The 18,697-nt window shown below is 35.7% G+C and overlaps 5 protein-coding genes across 12 annotated transcripts in view; 2 read left to right on the forward strand and 3 right to left on the reverse strand.

The window, feature by feature from the left end:
• sd (TEA domain transcription factor 1 homolog scalloped) overlaps window positions 1–3,202 on the forward strand; it is a 75,101-nt gene extending 71,899 nt beyond the window's left edge. For all 6 annotated transcript variants that reach the window (XM_089264735.1, XM_089264733.1, XM_089264734.1 and 3 more), the window contains one exon: window positions 80–3,202. In XM_089264735.1, the coding sequence (XP_089120861.1) occupies window positions 80–193 (114 nt within the window). In that variant the 3' untranslated portion in view covers window positions 194–3,202. The remainder of the gene's footprint in view (window positions 1–79) is intronic.
• A 2,164-nt stretch (window positions 3,203–5,366) lies between these two features.
• LOC108656543 (suppression of retinal degeneration disease 1 upon overexpression 1) lies at window positions 5,367–9,817 on the reverse strand. The gene is made up of 4 exons (XM_018108676.3): window positions 9,621–9,817; window positions 6,527–7,204; window positions 6,294–6,460; window positions 5,367–6,217 (listed from the first exon to the last, which is right to left on the reverse strand). The coding sequence occupies exons 2-4, from the start codon at window positions 7,123–7,125 to the stop codon at window positions 6,117–6,119; spliced, it is 867 nt and encodes a 288-aa protein (XP_017964165.1). The 5' UTR covers window positions 7,126–7,204; window positions 9,621–9,817; the 3' UTR covers window positions 5,367–6,116.
• Window positions 9,818–10,256: 439 nt separating this feature from the next.
• Window positions 10,257–11,456, reverse strand: Mgstl (Microsomal glutathione S-transferase-like). Of its 2 annotated transcripts, none has more exons than XM_018108681.2 (2): window positions 11,292–11,456; window positions 10,257–10,703 (listed from the first exon to the last, which is right to left on the reverse strand). In XM_018108681.2, exons 1-2 carry the CDS (start codon window positions 11,418–11,420, stop codon window positions 10,377–10,379), a joined length of 456 nt encoding a protein of 151 aa, XP_017964170.1. In that variant the 5' UTR covers window positions 11,421–11,456; the 3' UTR covers window positions 10,257–10,376. The 2 variants fall into 2 exon arrangements, with proteins under 2 accessions (XP_017964170.1, XP_017964171.1); XM_018108682.3 differs by lacking the exon at window positions 11,292–11,456 and adding an exon at window positions 10,819–11,031.
• A 1,770-nt stretch (window positions 11,457–13,226) lies between these two features.
• On the forward strand, window positions 13,227–15,733 carry LOC108656550 (uncharacterized). The gene is made up of 3 exons (XM_018108684.3): window positions 13,227–13,650; window positions 14,701–14,824; window positions 14,897–15,733. The coding sequence occupies exons 1-3, from the start codon at window positions 13,597–13,599 to the stop codon at window positions 15,112–15,114; spliced, it is 396 nt and encodes a 131-aa protein (XP_017964173.1). The 5' UTR covers window positions 13,227–13,596; the 3' UTR covers window positions 15,115–15,733.
• On the reverse strand, window positions 15,664–18,515 carry Ntf-2 (nuclear transport factor-2). Of its 2 annotated transcripts, XM_089264740.1 has the most exons (5): window positions 18,232–18,515; window positions 17,578–17,649; window positions 17,406–17,504; window positions 17,082–17,293; window positions 15,664–16,027 (listed from the first exon to the last, which is right to left on the reverse strand). In XM_089264740.1, exons 1-4 carry the CDS (start codon window positions 18,337–18,339, stop codon window positions 17,183–17,185), a joined length of 390 nt encoding a protein of 129 aa, XP_089120866.1. In that variant the 5' UTR covers window positions 18,340–18,515; the 3' UTR covers window positions 15,664–16,027; window positions 17,082–17,182. The 2 variants fall into 2 exon arrangements, with proteins under 2 accessions (XP_089120866.1, XP_017964175.1); XM_018108686.3 differs by lacking the exon at window positions 17,082–17,293 and having other exon boundaries at window positions 18,232–18,510.
• Window positions 18,516–18,697: the final 182 nt, after the last annotated feature.

The following is an 18,697-nucleotide window of genomic DNA, read 5'->3' on the forward strand; positions in this document are numbered from 1 at the left end:
GTTGAGTTGAGATGAGATGAGATGAGATGTCTCCCTCACCCCACATCTTTTATTGACACTTTTAATCTGTCTGTTCTAGGTGATGCGAGCGCAGGAAACGAAAGAGACACTGCTATGCATAGCGTATGTGTTTGAGGTGGCGGCGCAGAATAGCGGCACCACGCACCACATCTATCGCCTTATAAAGGAATAGCATGAGCTGCATGAAGCAGCGCCCAATCTGTCCGCGTTACCCACCAATGCACAAATCAGCGAATACAGCAACAGCAACAACAGCAGCAACAACAACAACAGCAACAGCAACAACAATAATACGAGTAGAAACCACAACAGCACAAGTAACAACAACAACAACAACAGCAGCAACAGCAACAGCAACAATAGCAACACAACCAGCAGCAACAGCAATAATAATAATGCCAACAAGAGCAATAACAACAGCAATAATAATAGTAATAAAAATAATAACAACAACAACAACAATAACAACAACTCGAACAGCAACAGCAATATTGCTGCCACCGGCACAGAGGAAGCTCTGCAAGGCGTACAGGAAACCATTTCAACCGTCATCAAGCAATCGCCAACATCGCCGCAGCATCAGCAGCGACAACAGCAACTGGGTGGCATTGCAGCGCTGCAGGTGGATGAGGTGCTCTATGCGCAGGTGCTGCCCGAGAATAGCTATCAGGTGCAACAGCAACAGCAACAACAGCAGCAACAACATCAGCAATTGCAGCAGCAGTTGCGTCAAAACACGCACATGTTGCTGCAGCAGCACACAACGCAACAGCAACAGCAACAACAACAACAACAACAGCAACTTGCGAATTACCAAGACCGTCCACCGCCGCCGCCCTACAATGCCTGCATCGCCAGCAACAACAGCAGCAAGCAGCAACAGTTTGATGTGGAGCAACAGCAGCAGCAACAGCAACAACAGCAACATCTAACCACATACGAACAGTTCCTGAAACTGTCCGCTCAGGAGTATACCCAACTGAATGCAGCTGCTGAGAGTGCGGCGCTCAATCTGAGCAGCATAGGCGTCAGCAAAGCTGGCGAGGATGAGCCGCATGTGGTTGAGGCGTCGCACGAGCTGCGCCTGCTGCGTCAGGTGAATGTGGCCAATGCGAATGACAATGTTGCCGATGCCGATTGCGAGCAGTAGTAGTTAGTAGGCGTGGCATGCTGTTAGTTTAGCCAGTTAGTTATTTAGCTCTATAGATAAATACAGTTATGGCGTTTTATTATGCACACGCAACACACACACACACTGACACACACACACACACCAGAAATCTCGTACTGTATTAGTTTACTCGTATGTATTTCAATGCATTGTCGAGCTCAGCAGCAAATCAATTGAAGAATCCTGTCCGCGTCTGTCTGTCTGTGTGTGCGTGTGTCTGTGTGTGCGTGTGTCTGTGTCTGTCTGTCTGTTGTCTGCTGTCAGCGAAGTAATTTTTTTATATACATCTTTACATACATTAAAAGAAATACATTTAAATGATCTCAAAGTTACTTAAAACATATTTTTTGTGTGTAATTTGTATGTTTATCTTCTTCTTACTTTTTGTTTTTTATTGTTTTTAATTATAATTTTTTTTTTTTTTTTCAACAAAGAAAATGAAAAAATGCTAATAGAAGCAGTTGTTGTGCGCTGATTTATTTATAAAAAAAAAAAGAAAGAAAAAAAAAGCAAAATGAAAAGAAAAGATTTTTTTTTTAAATTTTGTAAAACAACAACAAGAAAATTACAACACAAACATTTGACAGTTGCAGATGTTTGTATATCATGTATTCTACATTTTATTCTCTAGACTTAGACATATATGTATATATATATATATATGTATGTAAAAATATTTATATATATATATATATATATATATGCATATATATACATTTTTTTTTGTGTGTGTTTATAGCTATTAGAGTTATGGAGAGCATAATGTATAGTAAACTAAATTTAGGTATTTTTAATTACATGTAAATCGCATCAACTTTGAATGTGCAGTTGCAGCTAGGATTAGATAAGCTGAGCTGAGAGCGAGAGCGAGAGGGCGATAGAGAGAGAGAAAGAGAGAGAGTGCAGAGTGGGTAAGACGCATTGCCTTTAAGAAGCAGCGAGCAGTAAGAGAAAAACACACACTGAAAACGACAAAAAAAAACTAAAATAAAAAAAAAAATACATACGTTTTTTGTTTCAACAACAACAACAACTGTTGCTTTTGTGTGTGTGTGTTTTAAAAGCCACAATGTTATTTCTCTATATACTTATGTAACTATAGTGTAAACGTATATATATATATACATACATATGCATATATATATGTATGTATATGTGTGTAAAACAATTCATTTAAGCATGAATCGAACGATCCACCGTTATTAAAATGATTAACTATTGATTTAAAAATATGCAAAAAACAAAACAAAAAAATAAGTTGAAAAAAAAATCTATTTGAAAACAAAAATTAATTTACAAAAAAAAAAAAACAAGAACAAATCTAAATGTGAGCAAGAAACTTGGCTTCGGAATGCACTCGATGCAAGCGGCGATTCGCACAGCTGGAAAAAGTTTGGATCAAGTGGAATATTGAAGAACTATGTATGCCATATATAAAGCCCAGGCCACGAATCTATAGAGGCTGGATCGCCGCTTGCTGTGTGCATTGAGTGAATGACACCGATAATTACAAAGAAATACAAGAGAAACAAAACAAGTAAAATGAAAAAAAAAAAAGGAATAAATTACAAAAAAAAAAAGGAATGCTAATACTAATTTAAATTAAAAGAAATTGTATTGTAAATGTAAAATAGTATCGTTTTCGTATATGTATATGTAGTTAGACTAAGGCTAAACTCTAACTCTATATAAAGATATAGAAAGTATAATACATACATATATATATAAATCTAAATATATATATATAAATGTAAAGTATTTCGTTGTTGTACGATTAAAACAAATACGCATTTTTTTTTTTGTTAGTAATAAAACTCAATGCATCAAATCAAACACGAATGCACAGAGAGAAATAGAAAGAGAAAGAGAAAGTGAAAGAAAGAGAGCTATAAAAGAAATTTGTAAATTTGACGACAAACAATGGCATAAACAATAATGAAATCAAAAATACAATAGTAAGAGATATTAAAGAACTTTTGCTAAAATTACAAAAACAACTGAAAAGAGAAACGTAAATTTAGTATAAATAAGCACACACACACAAACACACACACAGACTTACAGAAACACTTGAAAAGGGGTAAACAAAAGAGCAACAATAATAATAAATTTAATGCAAATCGAAAACTATTTTACAAAATTTTTAATCGTGAAACAGTTACAATTACAATAAATTACAAAAACCAATTTATATGAAAAGAAAAACTATATATAAAGAGAATGAAAGGAAAAAACAAACAGAGACACACATGAAACATGAAAAAACGTAAAAAAAACAAAAACAAAAAAAAAAACAAATGAAAAGAAATAAAAAATAGTGCCTAACACAGAAGCAAAGTATTAAAATTTAAACCAGGCAGCGAAAATGTAATTTAATTATTATTTCTTTCATTTTGAGTTTTTAACAACCAAACAGCTTGTTTCACAAATTTCTTGCCCATTAAGAAAAACTAGAGAATACAGTTATATAGAGTGCTATATACATATATATATATGTGTATAGCTGTGTGTGTGTAACACTTTTGATTTTTTCTGTACAAAGCTCGATATTTGCGTTCAATCTCACTTAAAACACTTGCAAAGAATCTGAAGTAGAAAAACACAAAAACAAACAACAACAAAAATCCGTTCAGTATCAAGTTAGAAACCACCTTAAAAACTTAGTTTACTATATACATATATGTATATACATATATATATCTTTATATATATATTGCCCGTCTGCTCCGCCACTCAATAACCCCTGCCCCTCTGTACCCAAAGCAATCGGAGAGCTACTTAGTTTTAGACTGTCCCAAGCGAAACAAACCTTTGGCTAAAGCCGAGCCATTTACACTCTTTTGAAATTTCTCAACTGATTTTTGGCATATATTCTGTATAAATCTGATTTGTGCAAGAATAAACCCAATTAGATTTCATATTCACATTTGATTTGTCCAAAAAGTTTACTACGTTTTTTTTTTTGTCTTTTGATTTTCGGCTTAAGTTTATCTTGAATATACATATATGCAATAACAATTTGTTGTAAGCAAGCGATTATATATATATATATAGAAATTACTCAATATATATATTTATATATGTGTATATACACTTATGTGCAAACGCAGGAAACGTGTAATGTCCCGACTATACAGCAATCTAATCCCTGTAACTTCCTCGATTCAACATGCTCCATGCTACAGTTTAAGTTATGTTTGGGTTCTATTTTTTTTTTTTGCGCAGATAGAAAATTTAATTATGTTTATTTTATGTTTATGATTATTTAATTCTTTTTTTTTTTTTTGTGAAAATACACTGTAATTTAATAAGCAAGAATGAGATCATCAGAAACCATCATCATCATCATCATAATATATACAAAAGTATATATATATATATATATTAAAAGAGAAGAGGAAAACGAAAACAAAAAATAATAGTGCTTAAATCAATTATTAATAAATTTATAAATAGTTCTAAAGCAGAAGATAACTGAAAACAATAACAAAGCAAGGATGAACAGTGAATATGCAAAACAATAAAATTGCAATTATATTTATATAAATAATTGCAATTCACGATTTAAGCTATATATATATATATATATATGTATGTATGTATGTATAAATCGATCTATATATATATATATATGTACATGTATTTTGTTTTATATTTGTCGTTCAAACAAAGTACTAGAATCGAACGAGCGCAAAATAAGGGAGTAAAGAAACATGTGAAATTTACGTAAGGAAAAAATGTGTCATTTTAATTTTTACACTGAAATGCATTAATAAAAATTTTAATATATTAAAAAATCTCAAAAACTTCGAGTCGTTTTTATTTCGATGGTTTTTAATATATCAAGATGCGCCTGGAAGATATATCAACAGCAAACAGGCGATATATTCTGCAAACCCTTACATTATTTTATATTATATATTTTCAATTTAGCTAGCATCGCTTCTCAAATATGATAAGCAGGATGCGCCTGGAATATTCCATATATTGTATCATCACCAAATAGGTGAGATAGCATAGTCAGCATAATCTTATCACATATTTCGGGAGTTACATCGGGTCTGCAACATTCAGCAGTTCTTTGAACTGCTATACATCTAGAATTTGAAGATACCCCATCGAGCGCCAATGACCCCCATCAAGCAATGATGATGAACACATACAACTTGAAACATTGCATTGCCATTAACTATAGTTTTTATTGTTACATATAATATACACATACATATTGAACGCAAAAGCTAGAAACTGCGTAAAAATAATTCGCTTGGACATCACGATTACACAAAAAATTTATATAAATCAAATTGTCTTGTCATTTTGTCTTTTTTTTTTGTTTTTTGTTTACTGCTTGGATTGTTTGTTTCAAAATATGTTTTCTTTTGTAAACATTGAAATTTTAATCTATACAATTCATATTCGTTAAATATATATGTTATTTTCCTTATCGCTTGTGTCCAAAGTTCATTACTAAAGAATTTGTTTCCATGCATTGCGGTTGAACTGGAATTGTTTTTAGCAATCCTATCAACGATGTTTTTTTTTTTTTTTTTTTAACTATAACTTGTAAAATGTACAATTTGAAAATATCAAAAGAGAAAAACAATTAAGAAACTGTGTTGAATAACGGAAAACGGTTAAAAGTTGGTTATAAAAATTGAAGACAGTATGCCGTGAAATTACAAGGACACTAATTGCAAGATTCAAGCGCATGAAGACTGTTCGCACAGTGAATTTTCGAGGATTTCTCTGTTCGGGGCCATTGTTTCGTTTTCTGTTCTTTCTTGTTTGTGTTTATGCTATTTTATTTTTTCTTTTTTGCAAATCTTAGTGTTCTTGATGTTGTTTGCTATAGTTGGTGATTTCCTTATTGCTGTAGCGGAGCCTGTTCTGTTAATTGAAAAGTTCTGTGGCCCAGAGATTGCTAGGCAAACAGAAGCCAGCCGATGCATAGAAAGGCGAGATACAAAAACAGTCTGGACAGCGTTTGCTCATCGTCGTACTGTGTGGTACCGCGATTAGCAGCTGAAAACGAAAAGAGCGCCAGTTAATAATATTATTTATTGAAGACAATATAGTTTCCATGTCTATTAATACTCACCTGCTGGACGCGGCTCGCCGAAGTTAAGCGATGATGTAAAGAAACCAAATGGAAAAGCACCAATACCGAATGATACATGGAAGCTATCACCAAAACCAAACCCCGGAAAGCCAGGTGCTGGCTCGGGCTCTGAGCGCTGTCCGGCAGGACGAGGCGGCACCTTATTGCTGCAGAATATAAATTAAATCAATGTTACAAAGATTGTCGAATGTGAGTCGTTGCGTTGCACTTACCGTGGATCTTCTTGGCGTGTGCTGTTGCGGCCATAAAGCGGTATGACTTTATCCTTATCAACGGCTGCCTTGCAAACGGGGCAGAGCTTGCGATTTGGGCGTGTTTGCAGCCATTGATGCAAGCAGGGCCAGCAGAAGAGATGGCCGCACATGCTGACCACCGCATCCTTTGCCGTGTCCAAGCAAATATTGCACTCGTATAGTGATTCCTCGCTTTGTTCCTTCTCGTTGTCGTTGCTGTTGCTGCCCGTTGTTGTTGCTGATGCAGATGCAGATGCAGATGCTCCTGCTGTTGTTTTTGTTGATGATGACGACGATGACGACGGATTCACCTCATTTGCAGCAGTCCCATTCAGATCTGCAATATTGCCGCTGGCCAGGGCGCTGCCCGTGAATGAATATGATGTTGACCTATGGCGCAGCTCCGATGTGGACTCAGTGGGACTCTTGGCCCAGCCAATGTTGTCAGTGTCCACACGCTCCATGGCATTGTTGTCGCTGCCATTCTCATTGCTGCCGGCATTTGATGATGTGCTGGGCAATTCTGGGGCAGTGGCCAACTGTGGCTCGCTAACCAAAGTGGCTGTTGCCGCTTCCATATTATTTCAGATTTGCTTAACCAATATACCGCAAGGTAACTGCTTGATGACTTGCTTAAACGTCCCTTGAAAGTGTGATCTAAATAAAAGATAAATACACAAAACAAAAAACCAAGAAAATACAATTTAGTAAATGCATTTAAAAGCAGGCCATTTCAGGAATAAAACAGAACAGAACCGAACACAGCGTAGCAATTATAGATATCGTCAACCTGGTGTGAACCCGCAACTGCAGCTAATTGGAAATGCCATATACGTGTGTGTGTGTGTTTATGTCTGTGCGAGTTGAAAACATACAAATACACACAACTGCCCAATCAATAGTCTGCACGTTCCTCAATATAAGCGCCAAATGCTCGGCGTCGCCCAGAGGCTTAATGGAATCCGTTCAGATGCTCTACTCGTAATTCCTATTAATTCAAAATAATACTGTTTAGAATTTATGCCAAAATTTAACTTCAATTTTTATGTGATACTATAGATGTGACACGGCTCACTAAAATTCCTAGATTCTATACATTTTTCAAGTATATACGTATGTATGAAGTAATATCAAATGAAAAGTGACCTAAACTTAAGCACTGTTTACCAGGGTCTCTGGCTTAAATAGAAACATATGCTAGCTAGCTTGAAGTCCGATTGCAAAACATTTGTCTGGTCAAGTTTCAATAGCTAACTGAACATTAGATTAAGCACAGACATACAAAACACATATGTATGTGCATACATATGTACATACACACACATACGTACAATGCCCTTCAACTGAATAGGTTTCAAATTTAAGAAAATTGGTTCCTATTTTCAATTAAATATATTTTCTATGATCAAAAAATGCATAACTTATGATCATTTATATTTATTTTAATTTTTCAATTAAATTATCTGAATATATATTAATTTTTTTATTAATTTTTCATTTAGATTATCTGAAAGTTTTAGAAATCTTAGTTTAATTTGTATGATGATGTAAAGAGCCAATTTGTATTGTAACATTTAAAGCAATTATTATTTTTCAAAGTGGATCCCAAAATACGTTGAATGAGATTTAAATACCTAAATAAAATATAGTTTAATTGAATTTGAACTAAAACACTATCTAACAAGATTGGGCTCAATAAAAATGTAATAAAATCTTTCTGTAATAGCAGAAATTATGCGAAAAGATATGCTACAAGGGTACTTGGTAAATATTTGAGACCTATTCAGTTGAGCGGCACTGTATATCGCATGTCATTCGCTACGCATGTTTATCGCAGCAAACGTAATCAAAGGTAATTGTGCGGTACTTAAGTTTAATTCATATGTAAACATGTGTGTACATACATACACACATACATACATATATGGATGTAAACAAGTATAGGTGTGCCTATGTACATCACAGATGCATTTGTCTCTGTGCTGTCACAGTAAACAGGTGCAATTTGACTGCACAACAAGCAAACGTATCGAACGCATGTAAAACTATTAATATTTTGCAATTTGACAAACTAATTTCGATATGACTAGCAGTTAACCCTAGATTTATATCAATATTTTGATTCGAAATTGTTATTAAAATTCGCCTTTCACTGAGAACTTTCAAGTGCGCGCTAAAAATGCTAAAGTACAGAGCGAAGGGTCCAAAGATTGCATACAATTAATATTATGATTATTAAAACGAGCTAGATCGAGATCACACAGACAGGGAGAGGAAGAGAGCGAGGAAGAGATAATGAACATGATTATGATGAATCACGTGATGCTCTGATAACGACTACACCGGGAACTAGAAGTTTCAATCGAATCCGGATATCACAGCTGCGTACCTGATAGAACCTTAGGCAGTGCTGCTGTTGCTACTGTTGCTGTTTCTGCTGCTATTCTCTAATGCTTTTCAAATTGTACAAACAAAAACAAACATACATATGTATGCACGCACATATGTACGTATGCATATATACATATGTAAATATACAAGGCAGAGCCGCCAGGCAAGCTTTCAGCAGCTATGTGCGTACTTTGCATCTGACGTACTAATATATGTACATACGTGACTTTTTACATGTGTATTTGCCATAGGTAAATACACGAAGCGTTGCACGTCTGTATGTGTGTGTGTGTGCGAGTATGTATGGTGCATACGAATGTAGCAATGCCCTATCAGATGAGCAGGCACACACACATATTCAAATACATATGCAAAAAAAAAGAACACGCACATACACATTAATACACACCCACACACAGGCGCAGATTCATGTATTTTCTACGACACTGTTATTGTTTGATTGTTTTGGTCAAACTGCCACACAAATAGTTTTTGCAATATTTGGCACTCACATGAAATCTCATTTAACGCGTAACATGTGTTTTTGATTTAACTGTGAAAACTTTTAATAACTTGCTAGAGCTTCATATGTGTTTATTTTGATTTTCCTCAAGGCGAAACTGGTTGGGCCTGGCATACTATGAAAAAACATATGTACAGGTACACAAATACATATACATACCTTTTAATAGCGTATCATATGCCCACGTAATTTATTTGGATTATAACAATATGTGTATATAGAACTGACAGTTCGACATCTAATTATATTAAATACAATATCACTAAAACTAATCTGTATGCTCGCAAAAAAAAAATATATTAAGTGGTCAGAACCACAGCGATAGCGATATACCTCTAATTTGACTGGCGGCGACTATCGAGATAGTGCAGTTGAATACATCGATATATAATTATTAAAGTTTGTATCGATAGGTGTTAAGCTATTGCGATAAGATATCGATGTGTGGAAAAATAGCCATAAGAGCGATAAATTTGCATATTTAATTTTTTTTTTTTTTAAATGAATATTAATTACTATTATTGATGAAAAATGCAATAATGATATCGTTTAACTTTCATGGGATGCTAAAAATACAAGTCGCTTAGATCCTCCGTCTTTCAACCTTTGGACCCACTTTCCAACTAGTTTTTAAACAGTGGTTTTTATTAGGTACTTGTGATTTATCGATAAGATATGATGGTGCGATATTTTCCGTTCCCAATATTGACATTCAATTTTAATTTCTGTAATAATAGTAGCCGCTTTGTATGCAACAAGCTGTAGAGGCAATTACAATGAACTACAAGAAGACTGTACAATGTGTATAAAATTTTAATATATTGGCCGTTAAATATAAACAATTTACACTTGGCGCTATTTCGTTCATATATAAAAAGGCTCTGTTTAAGCTAAGACGACAATTATTGTCAACAATTAAAACGCAGCAGCCGCGATAACTTGGAAGGCCATGTAAGCGGTAGAAATCAGTGCCACAAAGAAGGAAAGCGCACGTGCTGGCTGAGGCACCACGACTACGGCATAGACCAGGGTATGGACAATGCGTGAGATGCCAACAGCGCGGAATAGATTGATGGCCAGAAAGGCGCTGGGATTCGTTAGTGTGTAGAGCAGGCCGATTGCGAAGAAGGGCAGAATGTTCTCCAGATCGTTGCGATGCGCACGGCGCACACGCTCCACATTGGGGTCATCGAATTTAACCTTCAACTTCGGTGACATCAAATCCTCTGGATTCGCGAATGTCTAAAGAGCCAAACGAAATAGCAACAACAAAAATTGATAAATTCTCTCATAATCTATGCACTTTCACCTGCTGACCGGACTTTGACCTAGTAGCAACGGCATCACTCTAGCTCACCTTGGTCTTGAAACGTTGGATGGCCGTAAGCAAAGACATGGCCAACATTTTGACCACCAACACACCGGCCCAGAACGTGAAGCTCTTGAACACCGGGTTGTTTAGGGTAAGCAGTTCCAGACTCATCTTTCTAATTCGATTTATTTACACGTTTTGTCAACTAGCAGTGAGTGAACCGCTTTCGTACGTTGCAAACTATCAACTGGCGTGAGCGCTGTCTATATTCTTATTATATGCATGTGTGTATGTATGTACATATGTATATACCGGCGTATGCTCCGCTCTCTTGCGCGCATTTCTCTCTCTCTCTCTCTCTCTCTCTCTCTCTCTCTCTCTATCCTTCTCGCTTGTGCTCTCTCGCACTCTCTATCACTTGTATGCTCATGTAGAAAGCGCTGAGTCAGACTGACACTATCAAAACAAAAGAGCGCGCACACACACACACATACACATATGCATGTACATAAACTTACCAAAGTTATAAATCGCATAAGACCGGTCAATAGGCTCATCGCAAACATTTTAAGCACCAGCAACGCCGTCCAGCCGATATAGCAGCGGAACACCTCATTTTCCAGTGAGATTAGCTCGTAATGCAGCATTGTTTCGGCTTGACATTCACTTGACGATTGACTCGCACTCTAATGCCTAACCCTAACTATATGCTATATATGTATGTATGAATGGATGCACTATGCACTTACATATCTCGTGGGATGTCAATTCGATTCTACCGACAGCATATCGACGTAATCTTAACTAAATATTTACTCAACCGGTTTAGCTAGCTTGTTAATGCCCCCCAAAGATCATGTGTGACAGAGTCAGTAATATATGTTTTTTATTTTTCATTTAGCCCTTGTCGAACTAGAAGATTGTTAGATTTCATAATTCAAAATCTATAAATATTAATTTCAGCAACAATTATCAAGTTTATAGTGTTATGAAAACAAAATCAACGCAAACTGGATTATTACTCTTCATAAAAAAAAGTTAGGTAAACCCTAGTTTAGAGTGTACCTCTAATGTTGCTGGCGTCACACATCTGCACATCAGAGCGATTAAATGAATTGACAAAAGCTCAAATAAAAAAAATTACTGTAATTGTCGTGAATTGAAAACAAAAAGCGAATAATTTTCAAATTAGCCCAGATGCGACGATTTGGCGGGGGGCCTAGTATTAGTACAGAAATACTGACAGCTCTAAAATTACTTACATGCACATTTAGTTGAAAGGCATTACGTGAGAGATCGTTTAAAATTGCAAATAGACTCGATGCTGATTTAACTTCAAAATAAATAAATTATTAAGCTATGCAATGCAAAAGTCTAGTTTCCTTTTACGTGACACTGACATGACGCGCTCAGATAAAGTCTTATAATGCATATAAGACCTGCAATTGACGTTGTACCCTTAAAGGGTTTATTGTAATTTTATACAGCTTATAGGCATACGCGTATAAGACTGTGAGTCAGGTCTATAGATGAGTTTTTTACTTAAATATTTTATGGCACTACTCAGCTTAGCTCATAAATACTTTTTTACAAACTCGTATTCTCTTTAATATATCATTATACGAGCTCTTCTATTTCTTATAAGACTATCAATCAACTCTTCAGCTGAAATTATTTCCTTGTAGACCTTTTGCATAGCTTATTAACTCTTTTGGACACTCTTATAATGAGTATAAGACATTCAGTCAGTTCTTGGAATTAATCTCTTAAGTTACGACACTTACATGCACAGCTAACGCGCCTATGCTAACTCTTATAAGTATAAGATTCAATTAGTTCATTTTATAAGACTGTTTTAGACTTTGAGAACGATTTTACTTATTTTACTTACCTTATGTTTTTATGATACGAATGTAACTCTAAAGCAAACGCCTATATGTATAAGACTTTCAATTGGGTCTCTACTTTGAGTTTTCTCTTCAAGATTTTTAAATACTCTGAAGATAAGCCAGTTTTAATGGCACATGACCTGTGGCTCGTTAACATTTTAGTTTTATTTCGTTCAAAGCTCAATGCATAATTTTAAAAAAAAATTGAAGACTCGAATTGGAGCTGACAAGCTCTGTTCAAAATTATCTCAAATTTGCAATCCCAGCGAATCTAGAGCATAGCCAAGATCTAGCCAGAGGACTGGCTTGGTCCATGGCTAGGGTGCTCTCATTCAAGAGACCTTCATCAGAATTTTGTGAACAAATTAAAAATGCCAACTTATGTGCGCAAAGCTCAGTTGCAGCTTAACTCAATCAGCTGCAAGTTTGCTTCAAATATTTCCAGTAGTTGTTGTTGTTGTTGTTGTTGTCTTACTTAAACTAAAGTGCGCTGTAATCTCTCATCATCATCATCATCATCGTCATCAGAGTCAGCAGCAGCGTCTCCGCTTTTCGTCATTGGGCTGGCTGGGGCCCGGTTGTGGGTCTGTCAACATTTTGCTAAAGAAAACCGCAGGCGAGCCGCTCTTCAGAGTGAACTGCCTCTTCCTCCAGCGATTCTTGAGTGTAATTAATTAATTTCGCGCTCATTTAACTATGCGCCCATTGTTTGCTGCTGCTAAACATAAAACATAATGTGCTGAATTTACATAACATACGGATGGGGCTGCAATTGCAGCTCAGTGATCGTTCCACATTGGTCGTGCACGCGCGTCGCATTCAACTCGAATTCCGAACGCCCTAGGCGCAGGCCCTGCTCAAAGGATATCAGAAAGGAACAATTCAATTATTTTATTTATTATTATTTTTTTTTCTTGTGTTTGTTGTGCATAAAATGTCTCACGGTGAACGAAAAGGTCGCCTGAATGTGGTTAAATTTTTAGAATTGGTAAAGCAAATTTGTATTCTGTTTAAAGTGCAAGTGATCACTCGAACTATACAAATTAAATAGCTAAGAAAACTAAAATTTCACTATAATATAAATGGTTTCATAGGAGTGCCTGACTAGCAGATACCCTAACTGCTGTGCCGAATAGTTACTCAAAACATTATTGGAATTTCGAAAGAACTCAAAGATTTTAAGATATAAGCTCTTGTAAATAGAACCGTACGACTTAGGCTTATACAACTACATACATAGATAACAGTATTATTGCTATTGTAGAAAAAACTTGACTTGCTCGATCTGTTAAATGAGTATTTATGTATGACATTCCAATTTTCTAGTTAGTTGTTCAACAGTCAGAGATATTATATATGTAGTACTACATTAACTCTGCTACTGATTCAAATTTACATATATATAATTAACAAGATCCACTTTCAATGGATTGTCAGGGTCAGCAGAAACACTGTTTCCTTATAATATACTTCACAAGTATATATGTATATATGTATATGCATATATCACAAGTATATATATTATATATGCTCTGATTTCATATTTTCAAGCTCCCCCTTTCAATACTCCCCAATTTGTCTTGTGCAAGCTCTTCAAATACTGTGCGATATGTTTATAGTACATACAAGTACGTATGCTATATTAAATATACTCACACTTATACAATCGAATTATACACAATTCACTTCAATTACATATACATATGTACTTCGATTTCAGTAAACAATTGGGAGTTTTCTATTTCATTTCTAGCTGATCTTGAAATTGATCGCACAGTTTCATATGCAGCCTATGCTACTGGCTTTATTATTTGTGTATACTTGTACTTATATTACATAGGCGTATCGTACCCTTCTGTTATATATACAAAATATAAGCATGAAATTACATATACTCACATTTCAGTAAACAGTTAGGTGCTTACGATTTTCACATTTCTAAATGATCTCGCAACTGATCTTATATACATACATACATATATTGGCTGTTCCGGACTAAACATTTCGCTTTGCTTCAACTTTTGTTCCTCTCTTTTAGGCCTTTTCCGTTGCCTGCCTAGTGCTGCACTTCTATAGCTTTAACGATCGCGACATTATGACCTCATTCATGGCGACAGGCACATTCACTGGCTATATTATCGTCGTCATAGGTGTGTTCGCAGGTAAACCACACTCAATTAGCATGCACGCATGTCTCTATTCGCAATCATTATCAATGCTTTTATGTCGTCCAGGCGTTCTGATGCGTGCACCCATTCACAAACGCATCGACATCTTCTTCAGCGTTCTGGGCTGCGCCCTGTTTGTGGCCAGCGGGATCTTCATAATCGAGGCCTGGGAGTTCTCGTTCCGCACACGCACCCGGGATCTGGCGCTGATCAAGGCATCACTGTCCATTGTGAATGGTGTGCTGTTTGGCTTCGATGCGATCTTTACATTTCGGGATAAATAATATATCAGGATCGATGCCCATCCACCCACACTTGACGCTGCATTTACAATCGTATTATACTTAAGAGACAGATACTTTCTGCATGCATGCATACATACACACATACATACATACATACATACATACATGCTAGTTATCAAATCATAAAGAATGTGTGACAAATGTAAAATTAGGGCAAAAACGAAAAACAGGAAAAGGGACATTGCTCTATTGCTAATACATACTTTGTTTTTTATTCTTTTCACTTTGCTTTTAAATAGTTTTTACATTTTTGAGTGCAAATTCATGTCAATAAAAAAATATACATGTGTATAATATATATAAGCCCGCATTGTGCATTAAAGGTGATTACAATTAGGCTAAACATACACAATACACATATACACACAGACACACACACACACACATACACACACATACACATACAAACAAACTCAGTGAGAGTGAGTGAGAGAGAGAGGGAGAGACACACCCTCACATGTAGCGGTACATCAATTAGCTGCTGACATGGAAATTCATGAAAAGTAGCTTGGTTGCGTTTATACAATGTTAAAGTAGTTAGATTTAAATTTTTATTGTGTTTGCTTTGCTTTTGTTTTTGTTGGTTTTCCATGATTCATTGACGTGAGAAAAATATGCACGTCGTCTTAAGTCATTATCATCATTTTCTTGGGGCATCTTTGGATGTTCTTGTTGTTGTTGATGTCGGCTGCTGCTGCTGCTGCTGTTGTTGTTGCTGCTGTGAGTTGTTCTGGCGTTGTTGTTGTTGATTTTGATGTTGATGCTGTGTTGCGTTGTCTTAGGCAGAATTGTGTATGTTAAGGCGGAAAATGTCATGAGCAACGAAATAGGTGCCGGCATTGGCTTTCAACACAAACACCTGAGAGAAAGCGTGTGGAGGATCGTCGTCGCACTGTAATTCGATTAAAAACGCATTCACATTACATAAAATGTCAGCAATACTTAATAGCAATATTAAATAGTTTGCGTATCATGTGTGGATCAATACGTGCTCAAAGATTAAACAAATTAGAAATCAAGGAAATTAGAAATAGAAATTAGAAGAGTTTTGAAGGAGCAAAACAAAGTTGGGCACAGTTAAATAGACCAAATATACGCCGCATGAATGAATGGATAGCTTCGGTGCACCGAAGCTCAAATACTCTTGCAGGTAAATAAACTGTATCTCACGTACACTATGGACTTGCATATTGATAACTCATATATAAACAAGAAATTGATCTTAAATAGACATTGTTATTTGACTATTCACTGAGTTCACTACATAAATATGCTGATACAATAAAATTCTTGTGATTCTATATTCTACATTTAGGTATATACATATTAATATCAATGTTTATATTGCTTGCTATTTATTTACATTGTTCGGCCATTTTTATACAACAAATAGAAGCTTCTATTTAACAATATAGAATACAGTGTAAAATATATACAGAAAATTGATCCGCTTCTATTCTATCGATCATATCAATTTCCGCTTCGATCCTATTAATCACATCAATTTGTATCCGGAAGCCACGCACTCGATAATTTGACTGCAAGGGCACTCCATCCACATTAACTGGTCCGAGGCAAAAAGTGCATTGAAGAAGCATCGCCGCGTGGCAGGTACCGTTAAAACCATGCAATGCCAACATTTCTTAATAATACTTTCAGCAATATCAATGAAAATAATCTGCCTGTAGAGTAGAACATGATGATCGCTTATTGACGCATCCGGCGACAGGATGGATACAGCTATAGTTAGGTCTGTCTATGTATGAGTGCATATATGTTTATGTTTGTATTTATGTACATAAATTGTTGTTTTGTATGCGAGTAGTGTGTGTTGTTTGTTAGCATGTTTCAATAGAACAGTTATACCAAAAATATTTAACTCATTTAGTAGGTCAATGTGGCAATTAACTTTTTGTTACGATTAGATGCAACAGAATGCTGTTTACTTTGCCTGGCCAGGATCGCTCTCAGAGTGTGATTTTGATTGTTGTTGTTGCTGTTGTTGTTTGCCGTAGCTGTTGCATTCGGTCGAGCTGATTGCGATTGGCTACACATTGTGCAGCGCAAGCCTAAAGATGTCGTGCTGCACAAAGAAGCTAACGCCCACAGGTTTCAGTACAAAGGTCTGAATATACGCATGCGGCTGATCCTCATCGGTCTGCATTAATATAGTCATATATGTACATACATATAGTTACATATATATATGCAAACCTTCTTTATATATATATATATGGTTTTAATGCTCAAAGCTCTCATATGATTCTCACCTGTAGTCGTCCTAGGACATTTATCAAAACGCCACCATCAAATGTGGGCTGCGAGTCTACCGTTGTAATTACTCGTGTGATCTTTTGGAAAGTGAGGCTCTATATTACCAAAGAAAAAACAGAAGATAATAATACATCGATTGCCTTTGCAGTTCAATTTAGCCCTACTCACCTGGACTTTTTCAAGTATTTTTGGAGCTCCTTGGATTTGGTGTCCTTCGAAAGTCATAAAGGACTCCGTTGCCTGTGCAAAATTAAATGAGAAACATTTACAAAAATTCGATTAGTTTGTGAGTGTGTGTGCGCGTGTATGAGTGCGTTTCTGCATATACATATACAGCAATGTATACATATATATTTATATGTATATACACACACATATACGAATTATATATACAACATGAATATTCGTGCAAATTTAGCATATATGAAGACGTCTGTGTTTATGTATATGTATGCGTGTGTGTGTCATACTTTTATATGGGAAATTTCGAGAAAGCCACATTATACCCGAACCTGTGCACACATATACATGTCTGGTAATAATTTAATTATTGAACAGCATTTTTAGAGCGGCGAATATCACGAAATAATCATTTGCGCGCTCTTTTTTATCGGTGCGAGCAAGAATTATGCTCTAGGCATTTTTGTCAAGGGCGCCATGCGCGTCACCTCTGCGACTGGGAACAATAATATTGCCCTTGTTCGTTTACACATATAGTACATATATGGCAACCAATGATGTGGAGTGTGTATGCTGCTTAGGTTCCCTATCGAAATTAAATAGTCAAAGAGTTTCCATAGCCCAATGCGGGACGCCACTTACGCTGTAAAAGTTTACCACATTAGCGCGGTTCGCCGGGTCGTCAAATATGGCATAATATTGCTGAACGAAGCCTTTACCAATATCTTCGTACTGTGGATTTAGCGCCATATTTTTTATGAATTATTTATTTAATTATAATTGGAAGTCTTGACTATAATTTGATGCTAACTATACAGATAATCAGCTATTTTGGTTGACTTTATGATACTAAGACACAGAAAACGCGAGACACGGCGAAAGTGTGACCAATAGCGAACTCCACCTATATTCGCATTTAATTTTCTTTTGACATAATTCAATTGTTTCGATTATTCGATTATAAATAAATACATCGATAAGCAACTTAAATGTCTGTAGGTTAAAAAAAATGTACTTCGCAACAGTTTGGCTAAGTTTATATGCACCTATTTTTGTGTTTGTTTCTAACAATTTTGTTTTATTTTGCTTTATATTATTCACATTAATA

Source organism: Drosophila navojoa, chromosome X, assembly GCF_054131105.1.
Source record: "Drosophila navojoa isolate 15081-1374.11 chromosome X, UAZ_NAV_1.0, whole genome shotgun sequence".
NCBI classification, from domain to species: Eukaryota; Metazoa; Arthropoda; class Insecta; order Diptera; family Drosophilidae; genus Drosophila; species Drosophila navojoa.

Excerpts from the sequence above, each read along its gene's own strand:
- LOC108656550 (XM_018108684.3), top strand. The coding sequence starts at position 13,597 with ATGTCTCACGGTGAACGAAAAGGTCGCCTGAATGTGGTTAAATTTTTA. Across the intron at positions 13,651-14,700 it reads TGGTTAAATTTTTAGAATTG|GCCTTTTCCGTTGCCTGCCT; the intron begins GTAAAGCAAATT and ends CCTCTCTTTTAG. Across the intron at positions 14,825-14,896 it reads CGTCATAGGTGTGTTCGCAG|GCGTTCTGATGCGTGCACCC; the intron begins GTAAACCACACT and ends TATGTCGTCCAG.
- Ntf-2 (XM_018108686.3), bottom strand. The coding sequence starts at position 18,339 with ATGGCGCTAAATCCACAGTACGAAGATATTGGTAAAGGCTTCGTTCAG. Across the intron at positions 17,650-18,231 it reads ATGTGGTAAACTTTTACAGC|GCAACGGAGTCCTTTATGAC; the intron begins GTAAGTGGCGTC and ends AATTTTGCACAG. Across the intron at positions 16,028-17,405 it reads ATGTCCTAGGACGACTACAG|TGCGACGACGATCCTCCACA; the intron begins GTGAGAATCATA and ends ATCGAATTACAG.
- Mgstl (XM_018108681.2), bottom strand. The coding sequence starts at position 11,420 with ATGCTGCATTACGAGCTAATCTCACTGGAAAATGAGGTGTTCCGCTGC. Across the intron at positions 10,704-11,291 it reads TTATGCGATTTATAACTTTG|ACATTCGCGAATCCAGAGGA; the intron begins GTAAGTTTATGT and ends TTGGCTCTTTAG.
- LOC108656543 (XM_018108676.3), bottom strand. The coding sequence starts at position 7,125 with ATGGAAGCGGCAACAGCCACTTTGGTTAGCGAGCCACAGTTGGCCACT. Across the intron at positions 6,461-6,526 it reads ACACGCCAAGAAGATCCACG|CAATAAGGTGCCGCCTCGTC; the intron begins GTAAGTGCAACG and ends TATATTCTGCAG. Across the intron at positions 6,218-6,293 it reads CGGCGAGCCGCGTCCAGCAG|CTGCTAATCGCGGTACCACA; the intron begins GTGAGTATTAAT and ends TTTCGTTTTCAG.